The 15,152-nt window shown below is 38.4% G+C and overlaps 1 protein-coding gene across 1 annotated transcript; it reads left to right on the plus strand.

Moving 5' to 3' along the window:
- Window positions 1–21: 21 nt before the first annotated feature.
- FAM200B (family with sequence similarity 200 member B) lies at window positions 22–10,032 on the plus strand. Its single transcript, XM_058546767.1, is given in 3 exon segments — window positions 22–173; window positions 7,175–8,814; window positions 8,816–10,032. Coding segments are annotated over 2 exon segments (1,971 nt in total). The 5' UTR covers window positions 22–173; window positions 7,175–7,915; the 3' UTR covers window positions 9,888–10,032.
- Window positions 10,033–15,152: the final 5,120 nt, after the last annotated feature.

Below are 15,152 nucleotides of genomic sequence, written 5' to 3' on the forward strand. Positions count from 1 at the left end.
CGGGCCCCTGGTTTCGCGCATGCGCACAGGGCCGAGCCAGCCCTTTTCCGGTGGAAAGTGGGGTTTCAGTGGGTGAGGAGGTTAGGCCGGAAGTGGTGTTGCGTAGAGAATGGGGGGCGGGTAGAACCGCCGCTTCACCGGCGAGGCACCAGGTTCGTGGCGCTGGGCTAGAGGTGAGAAGGAAGAAAGGCAACCTCTGATGGGAGTGGACCAGAGTCCGCTAAAGGGAGACATTCCGGGGTTCGGGGGGGGCGGGGCACATTCTGATTTTGCTCGGGGGACGAATTGAGGTCTATGGGCGGAAGGGGGCAGCAATCCGGGATGTGAGGGGAGATATTCTAGCGTCGGCTGAAAGGGTCAGGCTGAAGTTCTTAAAAGGCCTAGCTGGGTCCGAGAGGACTGGAGGGATCAGTTAGGGATCTCCTGGGAAGCAGATTACATTTTTATCTACCTAAGGCTCCTATGTGGAAGTTCCCACTCTTAAGGCCTAGTGCATTAATGTGTGCATAACGACAATACGGGAAACAAAGGGGAGTGTGGGAGATGGAAGGTAATTTTAAGTTATTAGTTATGAGACGGATTTGGAATGCCTTCAGGAAGGAATCAAGCCTTATACATCCTTTTTAAAACTTGAATATTTTAGACAGACAAAAGGTAGAAATAAGACTATAATACATGTGTACTCGCTACCCAACCGGAGAAATAAATTATTATATAAGTAATTGAAGTTGTCTGTCTGGACCACTCAATCCCATTCTGTTCCCTCTTGCCCAAGGTAACCACTCTGCCAAGCACCTTTATGTTTTAATTTTTAGTTACATATATAGTGCTATTTGGCATAACTTTAACAGTCAGTACTGTATATGTCCTTTTGCAGGTTTCTTAAAGCTTTTTAAGATGTGTCAGTGTTATGTAACTAGTTCATTCATTATAACAGCTGCCTAGGTATTCCTTTATATGAATATATTACTATTTATCTGTTTTCTTACTTTGTATCCCCAGTGTCAGACACATTTAAACATTAGTTGAATGGATGAATGCTGCAGCACTTGAGCTAAATCATAAAGAATGAATAGGATTTCAAGTGACTTAAGAAGGCAAGAAGAGTAAGTAGTCCAGGCAAAGGAAATACTAGTCAGAACAAAAGCAAAAGCGTGAAAGTGCATGAGATATTTCAAGAACTTCCACGGTCTTAGAGCTTAATGGGTAGAGTTGTATGGAGATATGTGATGAAGGAGAAACCTAGAAAGATAGGTTTGAGGCTTAGATTTAAAGGATATTATCCTGAAGGGATTACACTAGCTCAGAGCCATTAGAGGTTTTTGAATTATAAGGAAACTGATCAGAGCTGTATTTTTATAAGATAATATTCATAGCACCATGGAGATATGTCTAAGAAGTAAGAATTAGTGGCAGGGAATTAAAGACCACCTATCAAGCATCATAATGATAATGATCATTACATTAAGCATGTAAGACAATCACGCAGACTTGCTTAAAATCCTGAATCATTTTCCTAGTCCATTCAGCTACCACTTTCTACACAACCATTACATACCTTCTTCTGTCAAACTTGCAACATTTTCTACTTCTGCCTCCCATTTTGCTGATACTTTGCATCCTATTTCAATTGGAAAAGGACTTCCCCATTCTTTCATCCCCACATCTACCGGCTCTGTACCCTAATACACTACCTCTACTATTACTGTAGGTGAATTGTCTGATTAAGGAGAGAGAGTAAGCCCTTTAAGAATGCTTTTTGAATACAACAGTCTAAAGCATAGCCAATTACAAACTCCCAAGGAAGACTGGGTTGAAATGGAAATAGTGAAAATATAAAAGAAAGGAAGGATTAAAAGCCAATTGTTTTTGTCTAAAAGAATAAATAATAACCCATACCTATAGTAATATAAATGAGATATAGTTTTTTTGTGTGAATTTCTTATTTTCAGGTAGATTTAGGTGTTAAGTTTTATAAGCTACGTCTGAATATAGTTTACATTTATGTTTTTATGGGACCGTTGTTTCTACTGCTTAACATTATAAACAGTTTATTTTGAAATAGGATGTTTTTGATAATCCTATTTTAAAGAATATTTTCCTAGCCTTTGTCTTACGTATTACCAAATTGTCCAAGTATAGTTTGGTAATTTATTTTTTATTGACTGATAAAAATAGAATGTACATTGTACAGTTGACTACAGGTGTCATTCTTTCTCTCATTCTTTCAGATACATTTATTGAGTACCAACCTCTAGGAACAGGTAGATAAAAAGACTCATTAGTGGAAAATTGCTAACCTGAAACCATATCACATGCCTATATTAATGTATCTTGGTATATAAGAAACTTTCAACTACAAGTGTTTGGTCACCTTAATTGGAATTCTCTCCTAAAGGATTGCTAAGCTAGATGCACAGCTGACTAAAGAGCATTATTGCTCTGAAATGTGGTTATATATCCCCAACAGTCAACCTCAATGCACACATCCTTAGCATCAGTACACACATTTATAGATCTCTGAAGTTTTGTCCAGAAGGGACTTGTGCCAGCAGAACTCATCTGGGTTGTGGAATCACACTGGTGTTCTTGCTCTTGTTATGATATCTATATGCTCTTATTTACATTGAGTTCTAATTGAGAATATCTCTGTTTATATTAAAGTTCCAAAACTTACAGTTAGACCAAAAACCTCAGGTTTGAACCTATCCCCCCAAACTCCTGCGACTTCCCATTATGGCACCTTTCAGAGACATAAGTAAAGAAAAGAAAGGACAAACAAGACTTTGGAGCATGTTTTGGTTAGCATCATTTTTATTTTGCTATATAAGGTAAATATCTATGAAATATCTGGAGAGAGGTCATACAGGATAAAATTGTAGTGGTCTGAGATTTCTTTAGGGTGAGGAGGAGCGTTAAAAACAATCGATAATCCTTATTGGAACTTATAACTTTGAGAGGAAGAGAGTCAATAATTGTTCTCATTGACGTGTTAAGGGCAGCTAGATATTTGAGTCAGATTGCTTCAAGGCTACTGTGAATTGCCCTCCAATTTCCTTGAAGCAATAAAAGAGCTAGATGCAGTTGTTTTTCCAGCAATTTAGCTCTGGTTTAATATGTTCATTATGTATACCATGCTCTGGCATCCAAGAGGCATCTGCCATAAACTCTTTAGTCCTATTAACTACCTTGGCAGACAGGACATAGACCTCCAAAGAAAAGCTTTTTGCCTCATTCAGACCAAGGTAAAATATTTGGAACATGTCATCTTTCAAGGAAACGTCTAACCAAGATTAAGTCAAAGGCATCTACCAGGCCCTGAATTCTCTATGAGGCACGCCTTTTTAAGTGTAACCAGGTACCATATACGGTAGATCTCTAGCTACTTGGCAATAGTTAAAGAATTTATAATAACTAAGTTGATATTTTCAAGGCATTCCTAAGGCAAACAACCTTTAATATTGCCACTGCCCTAGTAAATAAACCCTGACCTGTGCCCCTGTTTATAGATCTTCTGGATGACACCAACCATTTATATTACTATAAATAGAAAAACGTGCCAACAGAGAGCTAGCCTGGAGACAAGGTGATACATTTTGCTTTATTGCATGTTACATCTTAATCCTACTCGCTGTAGCAATAGCTCTTTTCTCAGGTGGCTCCTGCTACCACCTTCCTGGCACCTTCCTGAAGCTGCATTCCAACAACATTGTTCTAAGATGCCCTTTAAAGCTTTCAGTCTGTATAAAGGTTCATCCCTTAAATTCAAAATGTAACATTTGTCCAATGCTAAGGTTACCAAATAGAAGAGTCTTCTCTTGACAGCTCTCCACATCACTCTCACTGAATTATACCAAATCACGTGACCCATCTCAGCAGCCACCTTTACCCCTGCCTATACCTTCAGGTCTATACCCTCCTCAGTTCTGACTTGGTTTTGTTTTCTGACGGTTCATATCAGAGACCAACAGGGTAGGTCAGTAGCAGGCTAGGCTATCACAACTCCTGAGATCCTAGAGCAGTCCCTTTGGCATTATTTGAAGTCTGTCAGTATGAATGAGAGTTGGCCCCATTGCAAAAAACAAAATCAACATTTATACTTTGTCTATAAAGCATCATCTGTGCTCCCAATTTTGGCATGCTCCAACAACAAAAAGGTACATAACCTTTGTTGGGATCCTCATTAAAAATGCACTGTACGTACAATCCACCTGTCTGGTTCCTTAGTATTCACCCAAAAGAGTTGAAAACCTGTGTGTGCACAAAAACCTGCAACCGATGTTTATAGCAACTTTGTTCTAATTGCCAAACTTTGGAAGCAACCAAAGTGTCTTTCATTAGGTGAATGGATAAATAAACTGTTATATCCAGACAATGGAATGTTATTCAGTGCTAAAAAGAAATGAACTATCAAGCCATGAAAATATATGGAAGAACCTTAAATGCATGTTGCCAAGTGAAAGAAGCCAATCTGAAAAGGCTACATACTGTATGATTCCAACTATATGACATTCTGGAAAAGGCAAAACTGGAGACAGTAAAAAAAAAAAAAACAGTGATTGCCAGGGATTGGGGGGAGAGAGGGAGGGATGAAGAGGCGGAGCACAGGATTTTTAGGGGACTGAAAATACTCTGTATGGTACCATAATGGTGGATACATGTCATTATATATTTGTCAAAACCCATAGAATGTGCAACACAAGAGTGAACCCTAGTGTAAATTATGGACTTTGGGTGATTATGATGCGTCAGTGTAGGTTTATCAATGGTAACAAATGTACTGCTCTGGTGGTGGATCTTGATAATGGGGAAGACCATGCATATGTGGGGGCAAGGAGTACGTGAGAAATTTCCACCTTCTGCTCATTTTGCTGTGAACCTAAAATTGCTCTTAGAAAAATAAAGTCTATTAAATTTTTTTAAAAATGCGTTACACATGATATACTGTAACTCCCCTTCAAGTTTACTATTGTTAAGAATAAAGTCCATGTAGATATAATTAATGAAGTCTCATAGAAGAATATCACCAAGGCTATGGCCTTCTCCCTTCTGGCAACACCTTTTTTGTTTCAAGGTCACCATCCCTTATGATACCTCTTTCAAAGCTGGCTTTATTATTAAAAGATTAGGCACCCACATAAATACAATGTCAACAGGCTGATGAAGATTGGTGGTATTCAGATAACTTGTAGCACATTTTTGCGTGCTGTCTGGTATTCCTGAAACCTATACCTTGCTTGCATACTGTACTATACTCTGTTTCACTCAGGTGAAGGATGGGTGATAGCTAGAATGAAAAATATTTTGTCTGTGCCCAAAACTGGGGGATTCCAATCTTCCTCTCAAGTGATAAGGGGAGCCTATTCACCAGGCAAGTAATAAAACTAATCTCAAGATACAGGTGTTTCAGCTTTAATGCTATGACTTCTTAGAAGAACTCATGGAATGCAAAATTTATACTAAAAAATAACAGACCTTATGGGGAAAGTAGGATAGGGCCAAACTGTACTACTTTGTAACAAGGCAATAACAAAATAAAAATGATTTAAAATATACCGGGAATTTGTCTTAATCAGATATGATGAGATACACAGACACAGAAATGGCCATCATAAAGTAGGAAGTTGTTATGCTCACAGATCCCTAGAAATTGGAGGTAGAGCATGCTATTCCACACAGGTGGGCCACGCAGGGGAGCATCAGGATTGGTCCTGAGGCAGAGGGAGTGGAAGGGGGGCTGTAGAAAAACCTGTATTGTGGTTTTCTAGGGAAGGACTGGGTGAGGCAGGGTAAGCAGGTTTAGGATTGGCTTTTTGAATAATTTCAGCAGGTTCTAAAGCATGGGGGCTGTCCCTAGTTGCCTGGTACCTGGCCCTGGGATGATTAGAGCAGGAGAATATTGGTGGAGTGTAAGAGCCTGATGGAAGTGGGGCGTACCAATAGGGTGGGCTCTGAATTGGTTAGTTTGCACATGAAAGTTGTGCTCCTGGGTTGAGCGGTTTGCTGTCAGTTGAATTGTTTGCTATCTCTAGGAATTAGCTAACCCTGGGAGGATCAGTCCCTCCCTGATTAGTGAGAACCCAGATGCCAGAGCACCAAGAATACAGAAAATAAGAAAATATAGTTAATGCAAGCAATCTTTTTTTTTTTTTTTTTTGGTGAGGAAGTTTAGCGCTGAGCTAACATCTGATGCCAATCTTCCTTTTTTTTGCTGACGAAGATTGGCCCTGGGCTAACAACGGTGCCCATCTTCCTGTGCTTTTATGTGGGACACCACCACAGCATGGCTTGACAAGAGGTGTGTCAGTGCCCACCCAGGTTCCAAACCTGCGAACCCCAGGCTGCTGAAGCGGAGTGCATGCACTTAACCACTGCGCCACTGGGCCAGCCCCAAACAATCCTGATAAAAGTATTAACACTGTTAAGATGTTGAATTTCTTTTTTTTTCTTAAGACTTTTCTTTTAAACATTCTTTTTTTTTTTTTTTTTTTGGTGAGGAAGATTGGCCCTGAGCTAACATCTGTGGCAGTCTGCCTCTATTTTGTATGTAGGACACCGCCACAGCATGGCTTGATGAGTGGTGCATAGGTCTGTGCCCAGGATCCGAACCTATGAACCCCGAGACCCCGAAGTGGAGCACACAGACTTAACCACTATGCCACTGGACTGGCCCCAAAACATTGAATTTCTAATAAAAAAACACTACAGTAAATATGACTTTACCCCTCCCTCCAAAAAGTGACATAAGATAATGGAAATGCATGTAAGGAAGTGCTGTGTTAACAGTGATAAGACCTGGATACACTAAGATTAAAGAGGGCAGTGCAGTAAGTACTTCCAAGATGGACATGGCCAAATTGAACTAAAAGGAAGCATATGTGGTGAATGAGCTACTCCTCCATGCTGGCTGTATTCAGCTGTGTCAATGTACTTTGCAACTCCCAATGCCAACTTGCAGGTTTTACTGACATCATTTTTCCTATTTACCAGTCTTGTTTGAGGTGGTTTGCCTTGTAGAAATAGGCCTAACCCCATATAACATAGTGATGAGATGAGCTACAGACTTTTTGCTTAAGCATCCATCACTTTGGATATCATAAATGTCCCCGTAGCTGGCAATAATATTGCTCTGTATTGTGATGCTTTAATGTCAAGTCTCTTGTCTTATTCCCAGGTCAAGGATGCATTCCAAGAAAGTTCTAAAAATACATTACCAGCTCCAACCTGATAGTTGACCTAGCCGTGGAAAACTTCATTGGATCCTCACTAGATCACACCATAACTGGCACTTTTAAAAACTCTTCCCATCAAAAGCTATCAGGAATGAAAATCTGAGATATATACCTACTACTTCAAGAAAGTTCCTGCACGAGACAACAGTCTAGCAGATCAGCTAGTTTCTTTGATCATCAAGCAGACATACTCAAGCTACCAACACAACAGAGGAAAATGTTTCTATATCAATGTTTTTCACATTAGATGTGACACAGTTGTAGGTCATGAAATCAATTCTGTGAGTCACAATGAACATTTTTTTAAAAGTGAAATAAAATATAAAATATCAGAGTACTTTGCGTGAATCCTTTGCCAGAATTTTGCACATTCTAGGAATACTAAAGTCAGTTTGAATATATGAAAAGATATTTCATGGAGGGAACATGATGAATAGGATGTATATTGGCCAAGAAGTGGCTTTTCAATCATTTGTCCACTGGTATCTTCTGTGGTTTTCATAACAACAAGGTTGATGAGCAGTCTAGTTTATATTACCATGACTTGCAACTAGACGTGAAGTCTGAGACGTTCAACTGAGATTCAGTTGCAAACTGCATTTTTTGGAAAGATGTTATCTAGACTATAAATATATAAATGAGTTAGTTGCAATTATAACATTTTAATCAAAATTGCTTTTAAAATGGATCATTTCTTTTTTAAAAGAAAGAGGATTAATGAAGTGAAATATGCAGAAACATGTTCAAGTTCAACTATTGGATCTGGAAGAGTGAATAGTGACGATATTCAGAAAAATATTGACGCTAATCTGCATAATTCAACTTTGTTTGAGCCACATTTCAAAAAGAAAAAAGTAAGTGCAAGACGTTATAATGAAGATTATTTAAAATATGGTTTTATCAAATGTGAAAAACCCTTTGAAAATGACAGACCTCAGTGTATTATTTGTAATAATATTCTTGCAAATGAAAGCTTAAAACCTTCAAAATTAAAAAGGCATTTAGAAACTCAGCATGCTGAGCTTATTGATAAGCCTCTTGAATATTTTCAAAGAAAGGAAGATGTAAAGTTATCAACACAATTTCTTAGTTGTTCTACTACTGTTAGTGAGAAAGCCTTATTATCATCATATTTAGTTGCGTATCGTGTGGCGAAAGAGAAAATGGCTCACTCAGCTGCTGAAAAAATTATTCTTCCAGCATGTTTGGATATGGTGCGTACAATTTTTGATGATAAATCAGCTGATAAATTAAAAACTATAGCTAGTGATAACACAATATCTCTTAGAATTTGTACTATTGCAGAACATTTAGAAACAATGCTTATTAATCGCTTACAGTCTGGTATAGATTTTGCAATCCAGCTTGATGAAAGTACTGATATTGGAAGCTGCTTAACACTTTTAGTTTATGTCAGATATGCCTGGCAAAATGAGTTTATGGAGGATTTTTTGTGTTGTTTAAATTTGACCTCACGCCTAAGTGGGTTAGATATCTTTACAGAATTAGAAAAGTGCATTGTTGGTCAATATAAATTAAACTGGAAAAACTGCAAAGGAATTACAAGTGATGGAACAGCAAACAACTGGAAAACATAGCAGAGTAATTAAAAAATTGCTAGAAGTTACTAATAATGGTGCTGTGTGAAATCATTGTTTTATACATCGTGAAGCGTTAGCATCCAGAGAAATTCCACAGAATCTCATGGAAGTATTGAAAACTGCAGTAAAAGTTGTTAATTTTATTAAAGGAAGCTCACTAAATAGCCGACTTCTTGAAACATTTTGTTCAGAGATTGGAACTAACCATACTCACTTACTGTATCATACCAAAGTTCGTTGGTTGTCTCAAGGGAAAATACTAAGCAGGGTTTACGAACTCAGGAATGAAATTCACATTTTTCTCATTGAAAAAAAATCTCATTTGGCAAGTATTTTTGAAAATGACATCTGGGTAACAAAATTGGCATATTTAACTGATATTTTTGGCATTCTGAATGAACTGAGTTTAAAACTGCGGGGGAAAAACAGTGATATATTCCAACATGTCGAACGTATCCAAGGATTCCAAAAGTCATTGTTGTTATGGCAAGCAAGACTTAAGAGCAATCATCCTAGCTACTACATGTTTCCAAGATTTTTGCAACATATTGAAGAGAATACTATTAATGAAAACATTTTGAAAGAAATAAAATTAGAGATATTGTTGCATCTCACTTCTCTATCTAAAACTTTTAACCATTTCTTTCCAGAAGAGCAATTTGAAACATTAAGGGAAAACAGTTGGGTAAAAGATCCATTTGCTTTTCGAAACCCAGAATCAATAATTGAGTTAAACTTGGTGCCTGAAGAAGAGAATGAGTTATTGCAGCTTAGTTCTTCATATACATTGAAGAATGATTATGAAACATTAAGTTTATCAGCATTTTGGATTAAAATAAAGGAAGACTTTCCTTTGCTAAGTAGAAAGAGTGTCCTGCTATTATTACCATTCACAACAACTAGTTTGTGCGAACTAGGGTTTTCAGTTTTAACTCAGTTAAAAACAAAGGAAAGAAATGGATTGAATAGTGCAGCAGATATGCGAGTAGCATTATCCTCCTGTGTTCCAGACTGGAATGAACTTATAAACAGGCAAGCACACCCATCACATTAAATAAATCTTACCTGGTTTTTGTTTTTGTGTTTCTTTTGTGATGTTTTTGTATGTTGTGTGTAAATGTAAATATGACATTGTAATGTGATAATTTTGCTATGTTTTTGTTATCTTTAAATATTAATAAAATCATAATGTAGTTTTATGTCCGTTGAACAAAAATGTAATGAACTTCTGTTAGAGGCCAGGAACTGTTCTAGAGACATTTGGGATACAAAATGAAGAAAACAAAGATTCTCTAGTGGAGCTTATGTTCTGGCAAGGAGAGAGAGACAATAAACATAATAAATAAGCTTTATAATAATTAGAAGATAATAAGTGCTATAGAAAGAGTCATAAGAAAGGAGATGGGGGACTATTTGGGAATCAAATCATGAAGGGTTCTGTAGACCGTTATAGGGCCTCTGGGATTTTGTCAGAGAAATGGAGAGCAATTGAAGGGTTATGCAGAGGAGAGACAGGATCTGAAGCAGGTATTAAAAGACTCACTCTGCTATTTTGAGAATAGATTGAATTAAATGTTACTTCCCTAAAGAAGTCTTTTCTAACCACCTTACTTGGTACATCCTCCATTATTCTTCCTTTTATTTCTTTGTAGTATATAATTTAAAATATTTTTATTTGATTACTAGTTTTGTCAAGCTGACACCCTGGAATAAATGCTCCACAGAAGTAGAGATCATGTCCATCTTGCATGATATGTAGTAAGTGGGTATTTAATATACATTTGATGAAGAACAAATGAATCAATGATACCTAATATCTGTAACTTGAGGTCATATTCCCAGGAATAATTATTGTGTGTACCAAATTTCTTTGCCTTTATTATATTTTAAAATCGGATTTTGTCAGATAATCTCTATAAACATCCAAAAATGGCATTGATTGATGTTACTTCCTCACATTGCCACAGATAATTAAGCAACTTATATTGCTTAGTATAGCTTCCTCAAACTAATTTCAACTTCTGCTTCTCTACGTATTTTCTGACTGCACTGGATGAGGTTTCTTTTGGCGTGGTCTTTCTCTAAAATATGGGTTAGAGATTCCTTTCCATCAGCCATGCCTAGCGTTATTGTAATATTTGATTTTTCAGATTTTCTATTCTATTAAAGGTAATAGGTTTTCCCCTTTTTTGTGCTTGAAATAAAGCATTGGAAGGCAATTCTCCATGAATAACTCATATTTCTGCACTATGTTTGGATCCTCTGAATGAAAGAATTAGCATCCAAGTTAAGAATACTTGTATAAGGAGACATTCCAGGATAGTAAGGCTAGACACATCTTCCCTAGAGACATCCCAGGGAAGTAAAGATAAAGCCCTTTCCTTCCCCTCCCAGAGACATTTGCTTGCATTCCAGGAGTAATGAGTAATCTGTCTGTAGGCGAGGATGGGAAGATGTAACAGCAGCCCCATAAAACCCTAGAGTCTCTTGTGGTGCAACCCACTGGATGCAGAGGTAACACCTGGCCCATATCATGATATGGTGTGGGAATTGGGGCATGGGGAACTGACACACAATACTGATCTGGCTGCTTTCTTTTTTCGCTATGACTAATAAATTGTGTCTCTGACCCAGAGTGTTATCGAGCAATAGGCTTGCTCTGCTTGCTGTGATCTAAGCCAATTAATCACAAGGAGTTAGAGATCCAGAAAGGAAGTTTAATTAGATTAGATTAGCCAGCCAATAGGAAGATAGGTGACCAAGGTCTCAAAAAATCCATCTTCCAGGATTACAGAATCTTGAGGCAGTTATAGAGGGAAAATGGGCAGTGAGGAGGGGGTCCAAGGATGTTGGTCTCCAGGCATGACGAGCTCCAGGCATCACATTGTTCCATTTTTCTGTCAGCTTTTTGTGCTGGGTACCTTGTAGGCGTGTTTCCCGCCTGTGGTCAACCTGTTCCTGGAGAGAAACTCATAGAACAAAGTTTTTAATTTATCAAGCTATTGGGGAGTACATACATAAGTGGAGGCCATAAATCAGGGAGCATGTGAATTTTGTGTGTGTGTGTGAGGAAGATTAGCCCTGAGCTAACATCTGTTGCCAATCCTTCTCTTTTTTGCTGAGGAAGATTGGCCCTGGGCTAACATTGATGCCCATCCTCCTCTAATTTATATGGGACACCACCACAGCATGGCTTGATAAGCGGTGCATCAGTCCGTGCCCGGGATCCAAACCCGCAAATCCCGGGCCACCAAAGCAGAGCACATGAGCTGAACCGCTACGCCACCAGGCCAGCCCTATGGGAACATGTGAATTTTTTAGAGTACGTGCAGAGCAATGAGTAGTCATGCAGAGGAGGGGCTGGGGCCATTTAGTGTAACAAGATGGCCTCACTTATGCTCACTTACAAGAGGTCTTGTGTCTTTCTGTCAGTATATGTCATTTCTGCAAAATCCCTCTTATCATATAAGGCAACATATTCACAGGTCTCAGAGTTTAGGACTTGGGCATCTTTGGAGGGGGATTATTATTCAGCCTATGACAGTCCACCCCCTGGTCCTCAAAGACTCATATCCACCCGACATGGGAAATTCATTCATCCCAAGTTCCCCAAAAGTCTTAGCCCATTACAGCATCAACTCCAAAATGTCATCTAAGTCTCATCAGCTCAAAAGTCCCAAATCTCATATCTAAATCATCTAAATTCGTATGGGTGCAGTTCTTGGTATAATCCATTCTCGGGAAAAATCTTTCTGTTGACCTATGAAACTAGAAAGCAAGTTCTCTGCTCCAAAAATACAGTGGTGAGACAAACATAGGCTAAAAGTTACAGCCATTCCCATTCAAAAAGGGAGAAAATGCAAGGCAAAAAGGAGTCACGAGCCAATCACTTTCAAAGTCCATCTGGGCAAACTCCACTAAGTTTCAAAGCCAGGGAATAACTCTTATGTGGCTTGTGCCTTTGCCCTCTGGACCCATGACTCCACTCTGGAGCTGTGCCTCCACCCTTTTCCATGAAGTCATCCTTTTCCATGAAGAGTAGCACCTGTCTGCCACCGAGCAGTTTTTATCAGCCTGTCTTCTGCCTGCAGAATTTGGGGAGTCTGACATCCTTCTTTCATTTTGTCCTCTGTCCCTTTTAGCCCGACTGGACAATGTTTCTATTGGTATAACATTCTCAAAAACGTTGTGGGTCACAGGGACTCACTCCACTAGAAAAGAGACTCCTCTATAGATGTTTCCTGAATAATCTCTTTTTAGCTTCTGCTGAGACAGCTGAAAGTACTCATGAGTCACACATCCCTCAAAGAGCCCTCTGTGTGCTTGAATGCTCTAACATTTTGTACTTTCCAAGCACTAGCAAAAGGCTATCCACACTGAAAAGTGGTTAAGATGAAAATTGTATGTATATTTTACCACAATTTAAAAATATTATTTAATTAAAAAAAAAAAAGAAAAAGTCTAACCACGTCATTGGCTTTCTTTAGAGAGCATGCTTTTCTGACAGTGGATCTCTTAACTTGAGCATCTTCTGCAATCTGGATAGGCTGAGAGTTTCCCAAATCATCGAATTCTGGTTTCTTTTTGTAGCAGTTCTCTCATTTTATCTCTTTCACATTTTACTAAAAGCTACAAGAAGAAACCAGGTCACACCTTCAATACTTTGCTTGAAAATATCAACTAAATATCCAAGTTTATTACTTACAAGTTCTATTTTCTGTTTAATTATAGGACACAATTCATCTAAGCTTTCTACCATCATGTGTATAAGAAAATCCCCTTTCCTCCAGTTTCCAAAAACATATTCTTCGTTTCCTTCTGAGCCCTCACCAGCAGGGCTTTTAACATCTATTTTTCTACAAACAGTTTGCTTATGATTTAGGTATTCTTTAATACCATGTATGTTTTCTCTACCATGCTCTTCACTACCTTCTGAGACCTTACCAGCAGAGTCTTAACACCCATATTTCTGCTAACAGTCTGTTCAAAGCAATCTAGGCCTTTTCTATCATGTTCCTCAAAATTCTTCCAGCCTCAACCCATTACCCACTTCCAAGCGACTTCCATGTTTTTAGCATTTGTTATAGTAGATATGCCATAGATTGGAGCCAGAAAAACTTCTTTCTTCAATGACTGAACTCACCTCACCTGTTCTCCAATCTCACCTCTTCTTTGAGACACCCTCCTTGCAGACTCTGGCCAAGATTTAGCCAAGAGTAATAGTCTTGTTCCTGATGCCCCAAGCTCAGTCTTGGAACTGAAGAAAAAAGGGAGGCAGAAAGGGGAATACTTCCAGATACCAAAATCTATATTAGTTTCCTATTGCTGCTGTAACAAATTACCACAAACTTAGTGGCTTAAAACGACACCTAATTTATTATCTTTTCGAAGTCAGAAGTCCAATGATAGTCACGCTGGATTAAAGTCAAGGTGTCAGCATGGCTTGTTCCTTTTGGAGACTCCAGGGAAGAATCTGTTTCCTTACCTTTTCAAGCTTCTAGAGTCTTCCTGCATTCTCTGTCTCATGGCCCCTTCCTGAATCTTCAAAGCCAGCAGCCTAGCACCTTCAAATAGCTCTCTGCTTCCATCATCACATTGCTTTCTCTGTGTCTCTGATCCTGCTGTCTGCCTTTTATAAGGACCCTTATGATTAATTGGACCCATCCAGACAATCCATTATAATCTCTCCATCTCAAGATCCTTAACTTAACCACATTTACAAAGTCCCTCTTACTATGTAAGGTAACATATTTACAGGTTCCAGGGAACTAGGACATCTTTGTGGGGCCATTACTCAGCCTACCAGAACAGAAAGTAAAGCCAAGGAATAAATAAGATGATGGTAAGTATTCAAAACGTTCATTGAGAGGACACTATGAAACACACTGTTCTAAGAACTTTAAATGCATGATCTCTCTTACTTCATCCTCTAGCAACCAAGAATTCCAACCAACAAAAGAGACAAAGTTTTCAATAAGGAAGTTCAAGAATTATTGAAAGCTCTTAATGTTCAAGAAATCAAAGTCCAAATTAGAATTGTGTTCAAGGTCTTATATGATTTAACTTTCCTGGCAAGTTTCAGCCTGCAATCTATTAACCAGCCAAACTAAGTTTTTGACCCTTTTCAGGAGAAACTCCATGCTTGCTCATTATTCTGCCTTTGCTCAGGCAGTTGGTTCCATCTGAAATCTCTTTTCCCCCAACTCTATATGTCAGCATGCTCTAATTCTTCTAGAACTACATATAATGGGAATAATAAAGTATGTGTTCTTTTATGTCTAGCTTCTTTCATTCAGTATATACATTTTTTAGATTCTTC

Source organism: Diceros bicornis, chromosome 8 (assembly GCF_020826845.1).
Source record: "Diceros bicornis minor isolate mBicDic1 chromosome 8, mDicBic1.mat.cur, whole genome shotgun sequence".
NCBI lineage: Eukaryota > Metazoa > Chordata > Mammalia > Perissodactyla > Rhinocerotidae > Diceros > Diceros bicornis.